At 42.4% G+C, this 22,957-nt stretch overlaps 2 protein-coding genes across 6 annotated transcripts in view; both read right to left on the bottom strand.

The window, feature by feature from the left end:
* Window positions 1-3,130: 3,130 nt before the first annotated feature.
* C4H8orf76 (chromosome 4 C8orf76 homolog) lies at window positions 3,131-19,103 on the bottom strand. 2 transcript variants are annotated; one of them, XM_066623362.1, is made up of 6 exons: window positions 18,340-19,103; window positions 8,017-8,112; window positions 6,699-6,842; window positions 5,681-6,150; window positions 4,007-4,139; window positions 3,131-3,677 (listed from the first exon to the last, which is right to left on the bottom strand). In XM_066623362.1, the coding sequence occupies exons 1-6, from the start codon at window positions 18,403-18,405 to the stop codon at window positions 3,504-3,506; spliced, it is 1,083 nt and encodes a 360-aa protein (XP_066479459.1). In that variant the 5' UTR covers window positions 18,406-19,103; the 3' UTR covers window positions 3,131-3,503. The 2 variants fall into 2 exon arrangements, with proteins under 2 accessions (XP_066479459.1, XP_066479458.1); XM_066623361.1 differs by lacking the exon at window positions 18,340-19,103 and adding an exon at window positions 11,661-11,854.
* ZHX1 (zinc fingers and homeoboxes 1) overlaps window positions 18,340-22,957 on the bottom strand; it is a 26,198-nt gene continuing 21,580 nt past the window's right edge. For 3 of the 4 annotated variants that reach the window (XM_066623358.1, XM_066623359.1, XM_066623357.1), the window contains exon 6: window positions 18,340-18,427. The gene's annotated coding sequence lies outside the window, so the exon portion shown is untranslated. Of the gene's footprint in view, window positions 18,428-19,110; window positions 20,190-22,957 lie in introns of those variants that run through there. The other variant, XM_066623360.1, reaches the window with a different exon arrangement.

Raw genomic sequence — 22,957 nt, 5'->3', positions numbered from 1 at the left:
ATGGGCATTTTCCATATCAGAGCTCTTTATTGATCCTGTTAGCAGGAAACCCGGTTTAATGGCACACTTTCTCACATCATTTAGCCAAGAATGAGGTGCTCCCTAAGTTATCTTGAGTAGACTGCATTCTTGCCAGATTGAAACAGAGTGCAGTACTATATAGTATACAAAAGCAACCTTAAAGCCTAGTTTACACAATCGTGTAGCAAATGAAGAGGTGAAATGTTCCTAGACTGTACCTTGATTAGGGGTGGGATCAAATTAATGCTTAATACTTCATTTAAAGTAGAATTAAAAAACCCTTCTGCACCTACAAAACCAGATATCACAAACCTATTTTCCCCATAGATGTGCCAGTACTGTATGGCCAAGCACACTGTATGGCCAAGCATTTCCCATGGGGAAATATTCAACCATGCTACTCTGCCCCACTCCCAGTAATCTGAGATGGTTCAGTCCAGGAATTTATCTGTATTTGTTTGCGTGAACAAATACATATGAAACTGCTTTACCCAGAGTCAGAACATGGATCCATTTTACCCCATATTGTCACTTCTGGTTGGCAGCAGTTCTCCAGGGTTTCAGAAATGGTTCCCCCCCCCCTATTGAGGATTGAACCTGGGGCCTTCTACATGCAACACATGTGCTTTCAACAGCATGCATGCATAAATGCACACACATCATTTTGAAAGAGCAGCAGAACTCAGCAAGGTTTGAGTCCTTGGCTCAAGAAGACTGCTTGAAAAAGGAAAAGGACAGAATCTAGCTGCATTTCTAAATGAATTCAGACAAATACACCAACAGGATCTTTTACATGTACAACCAAACGTAAGTTAACCATTATAAATGAACAGCAGTTATTTGAGCACGTGCAAAATAAACCTTTGCAGATCCATTTCTAACATGCGTTATATGTATCTTCAGGATCTTTGGATGCCCTGGTCCAGAGAAGTTCCAAAAAGAGGTGAACTGCCCCCTCCATTGAAGAGAAAACTCTTGGGGAGGGGGTAATAGAGTTCTATGAGCATTCAAGCCTGCATCAATTAACTGGATTGAGGCAAAACGCACAGACACACACAGACAAACAGAAGAACATTAGTACCATTTTTGGACTAGTGCTGTGCTGTGAGCTTAAAGAAATTTAGGTAACAGAAGTAGAAGTGCCTTGGCTTCCAGTCTCTTTTTGGATCAAGATATGCTTTTAATTGAAAGGCTTTGAAAAACTGCAAAGTGAAAATAGCAATTGAAAACAAAATTAAGGTGATAAAAACAAGAAAGAGGGATGTCAGAGCGTGATCTCTGACATTAGATGGTTTCACTACCTTCCACTGAAGAGGTACAATATGGTTTCTTCAAAATGAATGAAGGCTTTCATCAAAGCAAGTTTTTTGCTCTTATGGCTATACGAAAAAAATGATTGAAAGGAGTCTGCTGAAGACACAGAAATTAATAGATAGAGAAGCTTGAACAGAACTTCCAGAGGTCTGGCTTCACCATCTGTATTGACCCAGTCTCCTTTCAAATCCTTGTCAATGTTCTCTAGGTTCTCTAAATATGCAATGTTAGATAGAAAGTTGTTTATGCAATTTATGGGCAAATATGCTGTTGACCAAGCTTGTGTGTATACTCCAACTCAGGTTCACAGAGCAGTACTGATTTGTATGCTACAACTGTAGGCTTATCTAATATTGACTAGCAGGGCAAGATGGCTGCACAATATATTTTTTGCAGACTTCGGGTCTGGGGTTCAACCACTGTCATCTGACAGCCCAAACACAGCCTACTAGCCAAGTACATGCAGGTATCTCTTCATTTTTAAACCCAGGACAGGCAGCAAAAGACCCTTTTTCAAACTTCTGATGGGATGTATCAACATGGTGGGTAACAAGTTGCACAGGGCAGGATTCAAGTGCCAACTATGCCAAGGCACAGGGGGCTGGATATGTATCTAGAGCACATCAGAGAGGCACTTTGGATTTGACTCATGGAACACAAGGTAAATAGACTGATGAATATATAGAGAAATCCTTGTCTTCTGGGCAAAGGAGATGTACTGCAATAACTAGGTGGACGATATTTGCTATTACTCCCATGGAACATGATCACCTATACAGTGAGATATGCTTTAAACCCACAGAGCAATATTTAGTACATCAAAAAGGGAAGGAGGAAGTCAAAGACACCTGAAGCATCAACTCACATCAAGATTTTTAACTGCTGCTAATTAAAAAAAAAATACCTATAAGAACTGCCTGAAGGCAGAATAAAAAAAATTAAAACCACACACCTGCATGCCTTGATTATCTGGAATGTGGGTTGCTTTGAGGTAGAAACAAAAGAAAAAATGCTTATTCCTGAGCACATCATGATCATTATGCCTGGAAGAAAAGTGTGGCAGATACAACACAAAAGGCTAGCTGTTATCCTGGTAGGAAAGATTCCACAGAATGACCTTTTCTGGTGAAAGAGGCCCTGTCTTTTTCTCTTACGTGAATGAAATCGGGGACCTGAATGTACCTTGAGCAGAATCATATGCACAGTACAGGGTCTACTGCATTGTCATTTCATGTGTGTGTAGTCTGCCCATTTACTTCACCTCCACAAGGTAAAGTTCTACCTCTGCTCCATGCTCTTTTATTGTACTGGTACTTTGTAGGCTTCCTTGTGTTACTTTCTAATAAAGAGGTGGGGAATAAAATAAAATGACACTAAGCCAACAGTCCCCTTCAAAGGTTCTTTACGTTAGGTTTCAATTCTTTGGCATGTGAGATGAACACTGTAAGAATTACACTTCCAAAGCTATTTGTCTGAGCAATGAACACACCTGTTGTTTTAAAGACACTTGACTTTGACTCTAAAAAAGCATTTCAGCACCTTTGCAAGAGGACACCATGGTGCCCTGCAGCTGGCAAAGGTGAATGGGGCTGAATTACAGCTGTGGGAGGTGTTGGTCACAATACATCCATGCTCCTTGTCAAAAATCCAAGTTCATCAGCCTCTCCATTGCGAAGACCTTATATGTGACAGGAACAGAAAGTACAACTTCAGAAAAGATAGCCATAAGCTGGAATAAATGGAACTCACTTTAGGTGAAGAGTCACTGATTATTATTATTATTAATACTTAGTTAATTATTAATACTTACAAAAAGTAGTTCACAATGGTTTACACAGCAAAACAAATCAATAAATGACTCCCTGTCCTCAAAGGGCTCACAGTCTAAAAAGAGATGGGAAAGAGACACCAGTAACAGCCACTGGCAAAGACGCCATGCTGGAGTGAAGAGGGACAGTTGCTCTCCCCCTATTAAACATAAGAGGACCCCACTTTAAAAAGTGCCTCTTTGCCCAATTAGCTCGGGTAATTGGTTCTCCCCGGCCAGAGTAAAAATGGGGCAACAGGGTTACCAGGCTACATACATTCTTTAGTCACTTCCCTACAAGTCTTTTGGACAGTGAGGATAAGATTCCACAGAACAAGAGTCTTAGTGCAGCTGTTGTGGGTTACGTGGAAGACTGCAAGAGAGACAAATTATCTCTGAGCTTCTGGAACCATTTTCTTTCAAATTCTGTTTCAGGCGCTGTCATTAAGGCGGTCAGGGCTGAAGCGCTGAGGCATTTCACCTCTCCCTGAGCATCCTCCTTAAGGTTTGCTGGAACAAGATCTTCTCCCATTGCCTGCAGGGAAACGGGGAGGGGGGGAGCAACCATGTTTTAGATTCAATAACAAATAAAGATCAGCCCAGACCCCTACAAAAAACATTGGCCTTGCCCCAGAGCAAAAGTATAGCTAGTGGGCTGGTGCAGAAAGTACAGCAGGTGCTACAATGCACTGTGTAAGTGGCCCCTTCCCCTCACTGTCAGGGTCATTTGCAGAAGCGATGGCAACGACTTCAGTGCTCTGCATGGCTTGTTTAAGAAGAATGATGCAAGCTTGCTTAATCTGAATAATGTCTGCAGATCCCACAATTAGCCCCATCTACCCAGTGCCCAGAACCTCCACTTACTTCAGTCATCAAGAACAAGACATCTCCTTTCAATCCAAAGGATGCCACTATATCTTCAATGTCTTGCTGTGCCTTTAAGTTGCTCTCTAAAGCAAAAGAAGACTGCTGCGATTGTACAAGCTGAAGCAAGAGCCTGAGGGCAAAGGAAACAAAATAAGTTTGAACATACAGTGGGGTTTGACAGATTCTGACAGACAGAACTTTGACAAACACAATGCAATGCAAACAACCTTGAATTCAAGTTTGGGCTTCAACAGTGAGAGGTTGAGGGCAGTTCTCAAAGGATCATGTCCTGCTGAAAGTGAGAGCATTTTGCAACTGAACATTTTTTAATTTTTACAAAGTGTACAGGTTGAGCAAGCCATGTCTGAGGTGCAGAAACAAGCAAACAGGCAGTGCTGTCCCACAGCAATGTTAGTTCAGCTCCATCCATAGTTCAGTTACCCACTGGTGCCCACTGACGGGTCGTCAAAGGGTGACAGAAAGATCAGATACCTGATTGCCTCAAGCCCTGAGGCTAATCAAAAATCAGATACTATAATTGCAAATTACCCTGCAAAGAACTCAGCTCCTGCAGTTTGCAAGCATGTATAAAAATAGGGAGATAAATGTTTGAGGGTCTTTTTTCTGGTTATTATTACTTATAAACAAAATATTTCTTTCTAGATCTCCTTTTTAAAAAGTCTGGTAAACCTAGGTGGGTCTCAATAGAGTGTCACTTAAAAAAGTGGGTCCCTGTGCTAAAAGGTTTGGAAACCACTGCCCTATGTAACAAAAAGTGGATTTCCTTAACTCAAAACTGACCAATGAGACAGATTGTTCTGAGAGCCAATGAAGTATTATGACACAGCAAGGAACCAATAAGGTATTTGTATGTGTCAGCTCTCATTTCTATGTATCAGAGCTAATACTAGAAATAGAATTGAATGTTGTGAGTGTCATCAAGTTGGCCACTTTTTTTTTTTGGTGGCTGATTTGTTGGGTGACCTGTACTGTTATATACTAAAATAAATAAAGTTAATGGGGGGGGGGGGTTACACCAACCCTATAGATGCCACTGCATTTAGGCTGTGAATATGATATTGTAATTTATTCTGTATGGTCTGGTACAGGAGGAAGTCCATCTTGCAGGTGACGCAATGAGTTCTCCCACCAGGTGATACAAACCCTTGTGAAGCCTCTGACAGCAATATCAACAAGTACCATACAGCACCAAAACAGATGTGAAGTAGGAGCTCCTGGTTTTTAAAAAGAACAGCAACTATAAAGCAGCAAGCACTGGAAGGACAGGGGAGGAAGGTTTTAACCCTTTGCCCCTGCATCACTTTCCCCCAATCTAGGTCACTCCCTATATAAGGACCTGTTTGCTGTGTTGAGAAAACATACAGCAGCTTTGGTGGGGTCAATGTATACTGGAAAAAGAGGCATAGGGAGAAAGAGTTAAGAAAGGAAAAACATTTTCAGTCAAAAGGAGGGTGCTCTCTTCTGCTTCCATCAGAACTGGAGCTCCTGGTGGGTGCTTTGAAATGAAATAAAATAAAATTAGAAGATCATGGATTTTCCATTTCACATTTGTTTTGGCTCCAAAATGAGAATTGTAGAATATTCTACATGTTCCCCCCTTCCCGGAAAAGTCTATAAAGCTATAGATGCTATTGTTATTTCATACAGTACCTTGCTCTAATGAAGGAAGCACACGCATATATCCAACTGTCTTCTGACTCCTCCTGTACCTCCAATTTGTCTATGGGGCTGATGGGTCTTGCTACTGTTTGGCATTCCTCACAAGGCCCAAAACTGTCAGTTGCTTTAGAAGAATGGTGCAAAGATATCTCTTTCCTCCAGCTGTGATTTTTCTGATGCTGAAAGCCAACTTTACTTGACGAAACCTGGAGATGGTTATTTATGTTTAAGCTTTCACTTCCCTGGAAATCAGCGGCCAACACGGAGAGTGACGCTGGAAGCCGTAAACGGCTCACGTATGCCTCAGCAAGCAGCTTCCAGTTCTCTGGATGAAAGGGGTGCAGCAAAATCAGTTTCTGCAAACACTCAATCATCTTCTCAATGTGCTCCAGGGTTCGGTAAATGGCAAGCTGCAGGCTAAGTACCACGGTCACATGGTCGGTGTTTGTTGCTCCACTTCTCTAGAAAGAAAAGCCATGAGAGAATAAGGAAGGCAGTAGAGAGTTTGGAGGAAAAAAATCTGGAAAAACAGAATGCTCAATTCCTGAACAAGGAATACCCAGTCGAGATCCTTAACAATTTCTAGAATTAACAAGGCCAGTGTAAACATTATAGGCAACAAATGACAGCCTATTTAAAAATTGTTCCAGCTATCGTGATATGAGAAAATCACAAGATCTTATTATAAGATGATATGATGACAGCTGTATTCATCTGGTGAACTCTTTCAAACATTAGGGGTGTGGATCAAGTAACTTTTTCCAACTGAGAAACAAAAATAAAATAATTCCTATCCATCTATTCTTCTCAAGTGACTGCAAATGCTCCCCTCATCCTTAGCAGATGTATATTGAACATAATGACTACAGTAATGACTGGAAAAAATTGTGGGTGGAAGATGGGGAAAGGGAGGAAAAGTCAATAGTGGCATTTGCCAGGAAACTAAGTAGTAGAAAACAAGCCATTGTGGCAGCCCTGTGAGGAGGAAGGGAATTGGAATACTACCAACCAACATTTCCGCAATCTCCAAGGCTTCCTGATGTCTTCCCAGATGAACTAAACAGCGAGCCCGGCTTTCCTGTATATCTCTTCTCATGGCAATGTTGCTGGGCGCCAACAGCATGAGGCAGTCAGAATATTCGAAGAGAGCCTTCTGAAATAGGATGTGCAAAGGCTGAACTTAAAATCTCAGTGTAATTTTGAAAGACTGAGGCAATTCTCATCCAATGTTATGCAAGGACATAAAATGTAAGACAAGATCCAGGTCAAGGACAGGGATGGATTCCAGTTGGATCATTTCAAAATCAGGAGCAGGATGACTCCCCAGCCTGACAGTCAGCTGATCTCTTACTCCCTAGGCTTTTATTTTCATAGGTTTGCAAGCTGTCTTCAATCTTTGAGAAAGAGTAGAATACCAATCTAAAATAAGTAAAAACAGCAACTGGTAATGGCAGCCGGCTTGTTTGGGGCAGTTTTTACCTAGGTTTCACCATGATAAATGAATTAAGGCTGCAATTCAACGCACATTTTTCTGAGAGTAAGCCCCACTAAACTCAGTGAGATTTCCTTCTTAGTTGATATGCATGAGAGGACACTACTGATCAATGAATTTCTGCCCCAGTTGCTATCAGGTAAAGAAAATTTGTAGGTTCTGCAAAAGATCAATTTATTTGCTAGCTAACAGATATTTAAAAGTACTGCTTGGGCCTGCTGTTCATGTATTAGCATAATCAAAATCTTTGCTGTTTTTAATTGAGTCTCATGTTGCAAGTTACCATTATGAGCACTGTAAACAAAAATAAATTATTCGACATACCGTTTGCCCATTAAAATAAAAATAAATTATTTTTGACACTTGCATTTTACATTTCTGTTATGACAGATGGCCAGTATCAAAATCAAACTAGTACATGGATCTCTATGAGGTTTGGGTATGTGATCAAGAAATCTATCAATTTGACAATGCAAATTGACAATGGGCTGGAAAATAGTTCTGAAGCATACTTTCTGTGTTTTTGAATGATACAGGTCTGCCTTATGGCAGACAACCTGTGCAAGAAAATAGAGAGGATGTTTTCCAAGAAGGTACTTCTCAGCAGAAGTTTTTAAATAACTATTGAGAACAGTACTATTTAAAAAAGTACTGTTTTTAAAAAAACCAATTAACTGGGGCATAGTTTAATAGATTAAACATTTTAATTGATTCACTAACTAATCAATGAAAAGTTGATTTTCTAATTGTATCATGTGCCTAAAAGCATATCAAGAACGTTCAAAGGAAGTTTTGCTTACAAGAAAAAATGAACATGTAAGGTGTCATAAAATACCTTAAATTCTTGTTGCTTGTATGCCAAATCTCCTCTAAATTTTTTCATATTGACACTTTCAGCATCATCTTCGCTGACAGCTTCCTCACAAAACCACTATGCGTGGGGAATAAAATAGGGCGTGTTATTAAGAAATGCGCAGTTAAGACTAGAGATGGACAATAGTTTTGAGAAACTTGAAAGTGGTTTGAGAGAGTCATCATTTCCTATCGTGTATACACTTCAGCAACACCAGGGATCAGCCAGGTTAGACAATTCTCATGGGCTCATACCCTCCAGAAGGCCTGCCCAGTTAGGCTATGCCCAAATCCCCCTAGAATGAGCACAGTGTGTCATTAGTTGTCTGAGAGCGTCGCACTCTTGTGACACCAGCACAAATGGGAGTGTCCTACAGATGCCTCTGCATCATTACAGGGTCTCTAGGGGATGCTCCCACTAGCCAGTGGTAAGATGGGGAACGGTCATCATCACTAAGCTTGAAGAGGGCAGAAGTGCTTCAAACTCTATGGGGACCATGGCCTCCTAATAACCTACATTTTTCTTTTGTTCCACTATCCCCTTCAGGTATGAAACAATACTAGCAAACAAGCCCTGTTTGACGTTTGTGTCATGGGCATACTGACTGACTTCTGTATTCTCATTCTAAGTGTACATGTATTAATAGTTCACTTCACATCTGTGTCTGAATGTGTGCGAATACACACACTCCAACACAGCCACCCAATTTTTACTATCCACATCATGCATCTAATGAAGTGGGCTCTTGCCTATGAAAACCTATGCCACAACAAATATGTTTTTAGTAAAGTGCTCCCCCTTCGTTGCTTCTGCTGCAACAGTTCACACCTAACTGTACTTCCACCAGCTTCTCCCCTCATACAATTTATACTAGAGATTTGCCTTTTTCTGTTGTGATACCCTGGATCTCCTTCTGTCTTTAAAAGGGGATTGGATAGATTTATAGTGGAAGAATTGGTCACAGTTACAAGCCATTATGACTATATGAAACTTCCAGATTTTAGAGGTAGCCTATCAGAGTGCCAGGTGCAAGGGAGTGGCAACAGGATGAAGGTATCTTTTCTGTGTGCTGCCTAAGGGATCTGATGGGCCACTGTGAGATACAGGAAGCTGGACTTGATGGCCTGAACCTGCAGGGCTCTTCTGATGTTCTTACTGGCAATGATCTCCCAAGAGAGTATGACTTAAGGCATTACTGGTTTTGAGTGCTGTTCAAACTTTTAAAACTTTGTTCTGGCATTACTGTTACTGAGCTGTTTTTAATCATTTGCAACCCTCCTTGATTAAGACTTAGGCAGTAGTAAGTAAAGGTTGGACATCCCTTATCCCAAGTGCTTGGGACTAGAAGCATTTTGGGTATTAGATTTTTCCATATTTCAGAATACTAGCATATACATAATGAGACATTTTGGGGATGGGGCCCAAATCTAGACCCAAAATTCATTTACATCTCATATACCCCTTATACACATAGCCTGAAGGTAATTTTACACAAGATTTTTCAGTTCGGAATTCTTCATTGTCATATATAACACATACAAGACAAGAAAACTAATGAGCGATAACCTAAACTTATTCACAGCGAAATTTCCTTCTACGCCACTGGTTCTCAACTTGTGGTCCATGGACCACAGGTGATCTGCATGACCCTGAGAAGTGGTCTCCAAGGCCTCAGGAAAAAAATCACTTTTGATCACTTCCAGTGTCTTGCCGAGCAAGAGCTCCCTCATGGACCACCAGAGAGGGTGGAGAACAGCCTGTCCGCAGCCAGCACTGAAGTACCAGTTGTGGGTGTTCCATTCTTCACCCTCTCTGCTAGTTTGTGAAGGAATGCTCACTTGGAAGATGCTTCCCCATGGACCACCAGGGCTGCAGGTGTGGGCTGTCCATTCTCCATCCTTTCTGGTGGTCTGTGGGAGGAGTGCTCACTTGGGAGATGCTTCCCCACAGACCATGAGAGAGGGCAGAAAATGCCCACAGCTGGCATTGTATGTGGTCCATGACAATTCCAATTTTTGCCTTAGTGGTGCATGACTTCCTAAAGGTTTTGAACCACTGTTGTATGCAGCTCCATCACCTGCTGCAAGAACATTACCACCCGATTAACATTCTCCACTGAGAAATCACTTATGTTGTTGGCAACCTTCAGACTCGAAAGACTATGGTATCGTGCTCTGAATGGTGGTTCTGGAACAGCGTATAGTGTGGCTGAAAAGGCGAATTCAGGAGTGACAATTCCTTTCACACTGGGAGCAAGTGCAGTCTGTCCCTGGTCTGTCTCCCTGGCTATGGGCCTTCCTTCTTTGCCTCTTTGCCTCAGACTGTTGGCCAAGTGTCTCTTCAAACTGGGAAAAGCCATGCTGCACAGCCTGTCTCCAAGCGGGCTGCTCAGAGCCCAGGGTTTCCCACTTGTTGAGGTCCACTCCTAAGGCCTTCAGATCCCTCTTGCATATGCCCTTGTATTGCAGCTGTGATCTACCAGTAGGGCGCTTTCCTTGCACGAGTTCTCCATAGAGGAGATCCATTGGGATCCGGTCATTATCCATTCTCACGACATGACTTTGTGTACCTTGGCTCAACAATCTCCGACACTCTTTCTCTTGATACTGAGCTAAACAAATGCATCGGTAAACGGTAAAGAAATCACTTAACATATAGGAGATCATAGCAGAATCAAGCAACCCCCACTCAGTTCTCATCACAGAGTCCAGATGTCTTAAATGCATCTCAGCATAGTGCGGGCAGCACAGAAAGATGTGGGTGATGGTTTTGTGCATGAAACAAGGTTTGTGCATGAAACAGTGTGTGACTTTATTCTTTCAGGCAAAAAAATCATGTTGGTGCTCAAGAAGTTCCCTATTTCAGAACACTCTGGATTGCAGATTTTTGGATAAGGGCCTGTAACAAACACTGTACTACTGTTCAGTGCCACCACAATACAGTGCAAGGAATAAGCATCACTGGTCAAGCCTTTGTCCCTGAGCATGTGTAGGGTGTTTTAACCCTTGCCTCTGAGCAAGTGCAGAGTGTTTTTAAGCCTTTCCCCTGAGCATGTGCAGGGTGTTTTTAAGCTTCGCCCTTCAGCATGTGCAGTGTGTTTTAGCCTTGCCCCTGAGCATGTGCAGTGTGTTTTTAAGCTTCGCCCCTCAGCATGTGCAGTGTTTTAGCCTTGCCTCTGAGCTTGTGCAGTGTTTTAAGCCCTGCCCCTGAGTATGTGCACAGTGTTTTAAGCCTCGTCTCATAGCATGTGCAGTGTTTTTAAGCCTTGCCCCTGAGCATGTGCAGTGTGTTTTTAAGCTTCACCCTTCAGCATGTACAATGTGTTTTCCCCTTGCCACTGAACACATGCAGTGTTTTAAGCCCTGCCCCTGAGCATGTGCAGTGTTTTTAAGCCTTGCCACTGAGCATGTGCAGAGTGTTTAAGATCTGCCCCTGAGCATGTGCAGTGTTTTTAAGCCCTGCCCCTGAGCACGTGCAGAGTGTTTTAAGCCCTGCCCCTGAGCACGTGCAGAGTGTTTTTAAGCCCTGCCCCTGAGCATGTGCAGAGTGCTTTCAGCTTTCCCTCTGAGCAGTGACAAGCCGGCTGTCTCCATCTGCCCAGGATACCAGGACTGCCTGCCACTCACCTCAGGCTCGCAGCAGCGGGCGCGATAGGCTGCTCGGGAGAGGGGGGCGCCGCGCCCCTCGGGCTCCCCCCGCCGTCCGCCCTCGAACACCGACTCCTCGAACTGGGCCCCGAAAGGCGGCTCCATCCTCTCTCCTGCGGGAGCCAGGCGAGGGGAGGTGCAGAGAGAGTCTCGGAGGTTCCGCTGCCAGAGCGGCTCCGCCAGGGCCATAGACACTGGCCAGAGCGCCTCACCCACAAGCCGGCCACACCCACGCGCCGTAGAGATAAGAACCTGCCAGAGTGACACGTCTCAGGGTCTCCACAGGGAACTTGCGGGTTTGCATTGGAGGAATGTGTGTTGCAGAGGCTGCCTGCTTAGGTGACCCAGATTCTTAGGAAGCCCCATTGACTGTAATAGGACTTCCTTCTGAGTAGACATGCACAGGATTGGGCTCTAAGGCTGCAATCTTAGCCACACTTACATGGGAGCAGGCCCCATTGACTAGCAGAGGACTTCCTTCTGAGCAGACATGCATGGGAAGAGGCTTTTCATGGGAGTAAGTCCCCTTGCACTCAATGGACTTACCTCTGAGTAGACGCACACAGGTCTAGTATGTCAGTGCAAAACAGCACTGACAGTTGCACACAGGGATCTTGTGCTCCACTGTTGCTCCGAAGATTTGAAGTTCCCAAAGGTTTAAACTGCTCACAAAAATTACAAGTAGGGCCTGCACTCCCTGCCTGGCTTCGCTCCTGCTGGATGTGGCGCTTCACAGTCACGTTGCCACTGACTTCTACCAATGTCGTCTCCAGGGTCAGCGTCACCTGGAGCAGGGAGGCCAGCCATGTATATATAGGATGTCAGGGTCCCCCCAGACCCCGACTTGCCAGAGCAGGGGTCCCAGAAGGCAGAGACCAGCAGCCAGGCCCCACACTGGGTCAGTGGATACCAGGGGCCGGACCAGGAATGCCTAAGGGCCAGCAGATGCTCCATCAGGCAGGAAGGAGAGGGGCAAGAGGAAGCAGGTGATGATGGGGGAGCAGAAAGAGAGCTGAGGCAGGAGGCAGTGCAGCCAACAGCACCTGCCCCAGACCAGGGCAAACCAGCCAGAGCAGGGTGCCTTAACCCCCTCCCCTGAAGCAAGTCTGAGGCCTCTCGCTGGGGCTCGCCTGCCTCAAACTCCTACAATAATATTCAAAAATACCAAGATTTTAAACATTTTGGGCAGTAGTGGTGTCACCCCCCTCCGTGCATGTCACCCAGTGCGGCCTGCACCCCCTACAGATGCCACTGAGTTCTACAAACAGCTTTTGCTTTTTAAAATCTTCCCCACCTGCAGGAAAAGGAGAGGGAGTGGAGTGAGGCAGGGCAATTAGCAGCTATTTCACAAACTGCAGGAGCTGCAGGTTAATTAGCAGCTACAATATCTGATTTTTTGATAGCCTCAGGGCTTAAGGCAGTTAGTTATCAGATCCCTTTGGCGACCTAGCAAAATCAAGTTGCGATCCACTGGTGGGTCCTGACCCACAGTTTCAGAACCACTTTATATTAGCTTGGTCCCCTCAAAATGACTCACAAACAAAATAAAACATACATATGTATTATGAAACAATTAAAATTATGACAGTATCTTAATATTACTTTTGTACATACTTAATAGATATGTGTTTCATAATATATCTATACATATATACTTGTAAACTTTGTTTTATTTTGTTGTTTGTGAGCCATTTTGGGTAGCCAAAGGTTGATGGAAAGATCTGATAACTAATTGCTGAGCTCCTGAAGTTTGCAAGCATGTGTAAATATAAGGAGATAAATCTTTGAGGCTCTTTTTTCCTGGTTATTATTAGTTATAAATAAATAAATAAAATTTCTTTCTGGATCTCCTTTTTTAAAAGTTCCAGTAAACCTGGATGGGTCCTGTTAGAGTGTTGTTTTAAAAAGTGCATCCTGGTGCTTAAAAGTTTGGGAACCACTGGACTATCACAACCATCACAGACAAAATTTGAAGCTGTTGCCATACATACTATACCAATGTTTCTCAAACTGTGGTTTGGGACCCACTAGGTGGGTCCCCATTCATTTCAATATTTTATGTTTAATATATTAGACTTGATGCTACCATAGTCTGTGACTGCATTTGGGAAATGTTACAGACCTGTACTTTTAACAAGCTACTATGTATATTCTTTTAACAATGATAGTCAATGGGACTTACTCCTGGTTAAGTGTGGGTCGAATTGCAACCTAGGGTTATTTAAAATGTTCCTGCTTGATGATGTCACTTACAGTCATGACATCACTTCCAGTGGGTCCTGACAGATTCTCATTCTAAAAAGTGGGTCCCCGTGCTAAATGTGTGAGAACCACTGTACTATACCATTGAACAGGAATCCCCAAACCTTCAGCTACCAGGGCTAGACCACTCAGTCTGGTGCTTGGTAGGGCAAACAAGTCAGTTGCAGAAAATAATGCATACATTTTGCTCTCTCTTTCAGCTGGGTTCTCAGTGAAAGTAATTGATCCAGCAGTCACTTCATGTAGCAGAAGAAGGGTAGTGTGTGGCGGCAGCTGGGGGTAGAGGAGTGTGGAGTGAGAGGGCACATGTAATTATAATACTGTTGTACTCAGTGAGCTGGTCAAAATATTTTGGTAGTCTGGATGTGGCCCATGGGTTGTAATTCGGAACCCTTTGGGACCCATAGAAAGACCTACTTTCCACAGAGACAGAAAAAGACACACACTATGTTCTCATCTGTATAAGGACTGCATGTCACCATATTACTTATGTTGTAGCACCATACTTATGGAGTAGCATCCCTACCCTGCCCCATGAGTTCACCACAGAGATGCATTGGACAAAGTGTACAGTAGTCCACACATCTTATGCAGAAGGAAATTTATTAGTCTTAAAGATGTTGCAACTCTTTGCGGTTTATGACTAATATGGCTGCCCCTCCGGAAGCTGTTGCCATAGCAATGATGGCATAGAATGGAGCAAGACCATCTGCATCCATCATAGTCAATGCAATAGCAGCTTTTGATTTTTTGTTTTGCTTTTTACTGGAAGTCCTGCCAGTAAACTTTAATTGTCACTTTAATCTCTGTATTTTGCTCTTGGTAGGGTGAGGTGCATTGGTATGTTTGCAGCACTTCTGTGATGAGCTGGGAAGAGAAAAACTGTCAGCTATGCGGACTATTGGAATGAGAAACCCAGGTCTAAAACCTGGGCAAGTCACTAACCTAGTCTCAGTAGCTGAAAGCAGTGTTTGTCCCCCAATGCATTGTGTCCTGAGCTCCTTGGAGCGAAGCCAGAATATAAAGGGGATGAGTAACAATCCATGAAATGAATAACCAAATCAGATTTTTAAAATATTGGCCAGTAGTGGTATCCCCCCCATGCGTGTCATCCGGTGCGACCCGCACCCCCCTAGTGATGCCACTGAGCCCAATTCTATCTTGGCCTTATGCTGGCAGATCTTGCATTCTGCAGCCACTAGCAACTACATGGAAGCCAGTAAGCCCTGAGCCAGCAGCAGCAGGTCACAGAATCTCCACCAGCACAGGTAATGTAATTGTGGATTGGAGATGGATTGGGGCAGGAATCAGGCCAGACCGGGGGGGGGGGGGGGAGAGGAGAGGATTGGATCTTGGCAGTGGCCACACATCAGATCTTATCTCCCCTTCCTAACCAGACTGTGTAGTGCCCTTCTGGTGTCCAGATTATGCCAGATTTTCTCCCTTGAATGAGAGGACTTAGGAGAACCATAGTCTTTCGAGACTGAAGGTTGCCTACAAGGAGAAAAAGAGGGAAGGGTCACCTCTTTCTCCTTATGAGCAAGGAGGTGTTAATTTTTGGAATGAAATGTGGGTCAGTACAGAGAACAAGCCTATGTTTGTGAAAGGTGCATAGCATAGCTAGATGAACAGATGAGGCACCTAGCTTGGAAACTTCTGGCCAATGTTCTTGTCACTAGGAACAAGGACTTATGGGTTCTTTCAGAGGAATCTTGGCCATGAGTTCAAAAAGATGTGCTCTTAATGCCTGGAGGACTCTGTTAAGATCCCAACTTGGAATTCTCCTGACTGGACGGGGATTTAACAGGAAGGCACTTTTAGGGTGGGTGAGAAGACAGAATGAAATGAGTCCCTGAGCCAAGAGCTGGCGTGACTCTGAGGAGAACCGTTGGGGATGAGGCAGCCAATGGAGAGGTAAGTAAAATGTTTCTCACTGAATGCTAAGCTGGCCCATAGTATTCAGTACATACGATTCTGCCAGTGGTGCTGCACGCTCCAGGCCAGCCCTGGCTACGATTGGACCATAAATGTACCATAAACCTGCCTTAACTGGCAGCAGCTCAACAGGATTTCAGGCAAGAGTGACAAACCTTTCACTGATTTCAGGCAAACCTTGCCTTATCTGGAGATGCCAGGAATGATACCTGAGACTTTCTGCATGCAAAAGAGGTACAGTACTCTCCAACTTTTCTTAAGAGAATTGATATAATCACAGCCAGCCCAGCCATGAGGCTACTTGATGTTGATCAGTGGCGGATGGCGGGGGGGGGGATGTGAGAGGGTGGTGGGTTTGACGTGCACTTCATCCCAAGTCTGCTACCGCTTCCTTCCCAACATGCTATGGCTGTGAGCTGCAACAATGCACTTCTCGCTCACTCAAGCAGGAAGTGGCTCATCAGCTTCCTTACCATGCTCCACTGTGTGGTTTTTGCTAACCTGGAAGTGTGGGGCTTCTGGTTTGATTTACAGGGCTCACACAAAGGATGCCCTCCCTTTTAAAAATGTGAAAATAAATAAATAGCAACACCACAATCCACAATTGGTGGACTCAAGAAAGCATATTAGGTGGTGAACCCAGTCATGTAGCCTCCAGATATCAGTTACTTTTCATTTCTATGGTTTGTGCAAGAAAACACCACAATTCCATAATGCTTGAGAGATAATCCTGATATGTCTTCTGGGTCCATATTCATTTCAATCTGGTATGCACAATATAAATAGCAATATTTGTGAAATTACAATCCTGTGATATAGACTGATGTGAAATTTTTCTTGTTATGTTGCTCAGTCCTAACCACATTTACCCTGAAGTAGGTCACACTGCCCTTAAACTGACTTCTTGAGGCAAGATAGACCAAATCCATTGAAAGCCTAAGAAAAAATGCTGGTGATATAACCCCTAGGGAGTCACCAAACTCCTGGACTGCATAGATGCCTATCTCCTAGAAAAACTAACACTTCTGATTTTTATATATTCATATAAAAACGTGAAAGGCTTTAGTTGCTAGTGTGGCCTCTACTGAGGCACAGTAGTTTTGAAGTCAGCAACTTTAAGAGTTGGCTATATGGCAATTCATGTTTTGATATTGTTGGCACTAGTATCAATTTACCCTGGAATGTTTTCAGATATAGTTCATTTATCCTGTTACAAACAGATTTGACAAATCACATCTTGCCTGAGGTGCAAACTGATTGGTAGTCCTCTTTACCTATTTTCTCTCCCTTGCTCTTTGCAGCTGTCTCCTTCCTACTCCAAAACACACAGTGATGAAGCTCACTTTCATTAGTGCAGACTTACGAAAAATCCTGCAGTTAACAGGAAATATTTTGTACAGGCCTTAAAAAGATCGGGTGCAGAAAGATCAGAAATTTTATTCTTTCTTGTTATCTCTAAAAAGATGGAATGTCTCTCCATATGAAGTTGGCAACCTTCAGTCTCGAAAGACTATGGTATCGCGCTCTGAATAGTGGTTCTGGAACAGCGTCTAGTGTGGCTGAAAAGGCCGATTATTGCTTGTTAAGTGTTGAGCTACAAATATTTCCTCCCTTCCAAACCATGGCTGAATACAATAATACTTCTAAACATTCAGAGTTCCCTTTTCCTCATTAGTATATGAGCAGTGCAAGCTCCTGTTCTTCCAGATTGGAAGGATGGAACTTCTAGGCACAGTAGGAACTTGTGCAAACTCCTACTAAAATATTGTGCATTTCATGATTCCCATAGTCCTTCATGCAATGAGAACAGCAGTTTCTTAATGGGCAAGAATCCTTGCCTGAACCATAAGGCAGGCTGTGAGATTAAAACAATGAGCGGTGAAATATAGCTGTGGGTCCTTTCTCAGGTAGTTTTGGTGAGGACTGTGCAACACAATAGACCCACAGTTTCTACTCACAAACCAGCTTGAAAGTTTCTCCAACTGAGTGCAAGTGCATCAAATTCTTTGAACATCTTGTACCAGTCTGTGTTCCAGATGCCTTTGGAATAGTTATCACCCATAAAGGTGTCCCAACATCACAGCTATGGCTCCTAGACTGTGATGAAAGAGCACTGAAAGTGTGAAGACATAGCCTAAATAAAAAATGAGAAAAACCAGCCAGTACTAGTAGCTAAAGCATATCAAAAGCCACATGTTGGGAGTGGAATGGGCGGGTTCTTGAGATACTAGCTATTTGAGGGTTTTGTTTGGTCTGTCCTATGGTTAAACTTCCCAACATCCCGTTAATACACGTTGTGAATTGACCCACAGTAATAACTCCAAAAGTTATAATGTACTCCTTTCCTGATAAATATCCCAATTTTGTTGGTATATTCAGACATTCATTATTGTAATTCTATTTGATTTTCACTTTAAAAGAATGGAAAATCAATGAAAGAGAATTACTATGGAATGCTGACCTTTATTATGAGATGACACATAAAATATGGGCAGATTTCCCCTCTCCACCAGTCCTCTCCAGACATTTTAAGCTAGCAATCATCAATCCTGAAAAAGAAACACAGGCAGGTAAGAAGGCCGTTTACCAGGCAGTTGCGTTAACAGTGGAAATGGGTGATAGTATATATTCAAAGGCTTCATTTTACACCATGTGAATCATGACAAATAAATCTGTAAAAAGAGATTACAGACCAACCAAAGAACATAATCAGCAAAGAGGAGAACATAATAAAATTACAGAAGACAGTGAATTTGCCATTATGTCACTGGGCCAAGGAGCATAGTAGTTGATTGATCCTCCATTGATCCCATGCCATATTTAAATCAACATTTGACTGTTGCTGTTCAACTCTCCCACATTTTCAGGGCACAACACTATTGGGGATGCCCTTGTTCACTTCCTCAGCAAGGACAACCTTATCTCTATAGAGACAACCGTGCACTTTAAAAACAGAATCCTGAACAAAAAAAGAGGTTGAATTTTATGTTGTATAAATTATGCAAATCTCCATATAAGTGCTTATAGGCAGTTACTCAGGCTGCAATTCTACACTTTCCTGGGAGCAGGTCCCATTGAACACAGTGAGATTTACTTCTTAGCAGATATGCATAGAATAGTGCTCTCAGGATCTAACCACAGGAAAGCTGGTCTAATAACCCCCAACCCCTTTAACTTTTGAATTACAATGGGCATTATTCATACTTTTTCTATCTTATCTTTAGGGCCTAACTTGAGGACTAGAAGTTTGGTTCTTGTTAACAAAAAAACCCAAAACAATAAATTCTCAAATTGGTAAACTTCATCCTTTCTTAAGAAAAGCATTGTAGTGCATGCTGTGCTTAGATGCTTGGGAACAATGCTATTAAAAGGCAATACTTTGGGCTTTAAAAGCATGCACCTTACTTGGAGTGCAATCCAGTCCATGTTTACCTGGAAGTTAGCTCTATGGATCATTCCAGGATTTAATTCTGCATAAATACATACATGATTGTGCAATTACGGTATGCTTTATGAATGGCTGCTGAATATATGAATGGGCTGAACCATACAGACAAGCACTGCATCTGAAAAGGTGTGAAAGCTGTTTCAGTGATGGGAAATCTGTGTCATCCCAGTCACACCTGCAAGACTTAATATCCTGATGAACATACATGTGTGATGCAACCCTGTCTGTATACATCACTTTTACAATAAGGAACTGAAGATGTAGGAAAGGAAGAGGGCAGGAGCTGGCCCTATCCATTGTAAGTTACTAAACTATGCTACCTACTTACACCCTAGAGGTGGTCTGTGCCCCAAGATCTGGATCAAATCCTGACAATTGGCAAGCTGAGCCAATGACCACACATGAAAACAAAAATAGCACAACTCTTGTTTTTAAAAGTGTTGACTAATATGAAAAAAATCAAGATCCAGAGAAAACCGTCCCTAGACAATCCAGCTCACCTGCTAAACAAATTTCAGTCTGGCCCTATCCTTAAAAGTGCATGGTTGAAGTTCTGTTTCCATTCAAGCGAATGGGGCCAATACTACTAAACTAAGCTGTGGTATATTGTGAAATCACTATAGTTTAACTGCAATTATAAAAGGTGACAGTTTACAAAAATGAAAGCGACGTACATATATTCCAGACTGTTCAAAAAAATTCTTGTTAAGAGACAAATGTTTTAATTTTTTTCTTAAAGGCAAAAAGATGAGTGCATTTATAATGACCGTTGTACAGCAGGTTGTGTAAAACAGACTGATGGTAGAATACAATGTGCCAGTACCGTCTAGCTATATTCAGGTATAGGCAGGGATCAGTGTACTCTGTAAAAAAAAAAAAAAATTAAGATTCTATGTCAAAGTAATCCAAATTCTACATAAAGAAAACCCTGAATTTCTGTACCCACTATAAAATACGAACATTTGCAGAGTACCCTGCCATGTCTCCCCAATTTTGCATAATTCCAGCTGGGAAGGGATGAGGAGATGCAAGGGACTCCAAACACTGAAATCTGATGCTAAGATTTCACTGCTGTTGTGCATACATTTCCAAGTACAACTTTGCAATCACAAAAGCGACATTTGCAATGACAGCTTGTGATTTGGGGACAACTCTACTCTGCATCTAGTATTATTTTATGGGACTTTTCTGCAGAAATATAACACACACACATACCGCCCTATGCACAGATCTTGTAAAAATTCCCCAGAAGCTACTTCTTTGCCTACCCCACAAGGTTGTTATGAGGGTAAATCAGGAGGGTAGACAATGTTGTGTGTTATTCTGAGGTCAATGGAGAAAGGGCAAGATAAAATAGAAATGTAAAGCTGTCATTGTTAATAGTGTGCAGGTGGAGGAAGAATCCTTTGCAAGAGTAGAGGTGCTATGCAGAGCAAGGCATCCTTTCAACAGTTGCTCAATTAAAAATTAGTTGCCTGCGAGGCTTATACTTTGTGCAATGTCACAGTAAGGTGAAGAAAAGTGAGAACTTTTGCACACACATTGTCTAGTTTTTCCTACCTTCCATCAGGGAAAAACAACATACAACCAACAAGAAAATATTTATTTGTTGTCAACATTTTTTTGGTACAGAGTTTTATTTCTGCATTCACCTTTGGCACCTCTTCCAGCAACATTTATGCCCCCCTTCACTCCCAATCCCAAGTGTGTTTTTTCTTCAGCTGCATGTTCAAAAGGGAAGTTATTCATTCTGAAATATTACAAACATCTTAAAGCAGTAGTATCTGCTTTTAAAAAAAAATCAATTATCTGTAGCATCCATTGTGCCACAGAAGTTTGCAGGATACTTAGAGATTCACTGAATATCCTGGTGTGTTTTTTCTAAACAGTTGTACAAATACATGTACAAGTCCTGATAAATAAGACTCAGAAATATCAGTTTACTTATTTCTATGAACTTTTACTCTGTAAAATGTTTGGTCACTCAAAGCTATAAGCTTAAATCACATATCAAAGATCACAGGCGATAAAGCCCATCTTTATGCTAGGAACATACAGTTCAGTACAAGCCAGACGAAAATCTAGTGGTAATTGATTCCCCTTCCAAATAAAGTTCTTTAAGACAGAAAGTTTCCATCATGTAGCAGAATAAAAAATGTTTTGTATTAAAATCTTTTTCTTCCTTTTTACAAGGTGTCATTTAACCATTCTTATTTACAGTGCAGAACTTCTACCAGCTGCAGTAGTTTTTAGCTTTGGCACGACAGGGATGATCCAGTCCTTGGGACATATTCCAATCCTGGGGTTGTGCGCATCCAATTCTTCTCTTGCTTTCATTAAAGGACAGGCACCCCTCCCCCCCTTCACAGTAAACCAGAGCTCTAGGACTCGTATATTCTTCCCCTCCCTCTTTCCCTTGAACTGCTTTTCCTTCACCACACTGGGCAGCTAGAAAATGAGAACTGCAAGCTGCTGTGCACCAGTTAAGCAAAAAGTCTTCATTTCTAAGGAGCCTAATAGCATCAGTCATCTGCAAGTACAATACACTAGGAACAGATTTAGTAACTTGCTACATATTGATCTCAAATCTTTACTGGCAAATACAGAAGCACCAGTCTCACGGGTTCAGATTCAAAACAAATGTAGTAGTTCAATCATAAAATAGGACAAATAAGATGGATGTACTGAACAAAGCTGCAGTAGTTTCACTAAAGTAAATTTGGGATTTTAAATCCTTTGTATTCAGTGCAATTATTTCACCCTGTATTATACACAAATATTTCCTGCTATGGAGAATTAGTGTGTGTTGTACTGATTTTCCAGAAGCTGGGGGAAAAAGCCACTTGGAAAGCGTAAGACAACAGGAAGTCCTGCTGCTTGTCTCTTCACAGTGCTGGTCACGGCCTTGCAACACATTGTGCTTTTAGAAGAGTTAGGAAAATTGGGCTCTAAACAAATCCGGGATGAAACCATATCCCACAGCACTGTCAGGCTTAAGGGAGACATGAGGCTTAAGTGCTTCTGTTCCTATGAGCAGCTGGGATTCTATGAGACCGTTTGCCTTTCCTGGGTTTAAGGACCGCTAGTAACAGGGTGGTAGAAGTCTACCTTTGGGCTAAGTTTAGCTGATCTGTGGTCTTTTCAAGCCAACACATGACTGATACCTCAGCTGGCCTGGCAGGATTTTGGTTCTTCCCTACAGAACAGCTGAGTGGGGTCATAAAGGTGTTGTGATATCCTGCATATTAATCTATTAAGGCTTTAGTTGACTGACCTAATCAATTCAAACTTGTAGTGCTACAATTTATAAAGGCTTATCAAAATCCATGCTAAAAGCAAACACTCCTCACAAGTAACCTGACACTTGACGAATGTGATGTAGGGTTGATATCTCCGACAAAGAATTGTTCAAAAAACACTGAGTGTCTTTGGCATTTTTGACAATACATACAACCTGCCAACTGCAGAATGTTGAACCCTCACAGGATGGAAAACCAGATTACCAATTTGGACAGGCCTGCAGTATTGTCAAGTGTGGAGAGACAGGGGGTTGGTATGGGACAACATCTCTAGGTATTAGTGAACCTTACAGCCAGACAGAAGTCAGAACACAGCAACCAGACACCCAAGA

The sequence above is a fragment of the Tiliqua scincoides genome, chromosome 4, assembly GCF_035046505.1.
Source record: "Tiliqua scincoides isolate rTilSci1 chromosome 4, rTilSci1.hap2, whole genome shotgun sequence".
In the NCBI taxonomy this organism is placed as follows: Eukaryota; Metazoa; Chordata; class Lepidosauria; order Squamata; family Scincidae; genus Tiliqua; species Tiliqua scincoides.
This window is presented reverse-complemented; position numbering and strand designations above follow the sequence as displayed.

Excerpts from the sequence above, each read along its gene's own strand:
- C4H8orf76 (XM_066623361.1), bottom strand. The coding sequence starts at position 11,786 with ATGGAGCCGCCTTTCGGGGCCCAGTTCGAGGAGTCGGTGTTCGAGGGC. Across the intron at positions 4,140-5,680 it reads GCTTCCTTCATTAGAGCAAG|GCTCTTGCTTCAGCTTGTAC; the intron begins GTACTGTATGAA and ends CTTTGCCCTCAG. Across the intron at positions 3,678-4,006 it reads TCTTGTTCTTGATGACTGAA|GCAATGGGAGAAGATCTTGT; the intron begins GTAAGTGGAGGT and ends GTTTCCCTGCAG.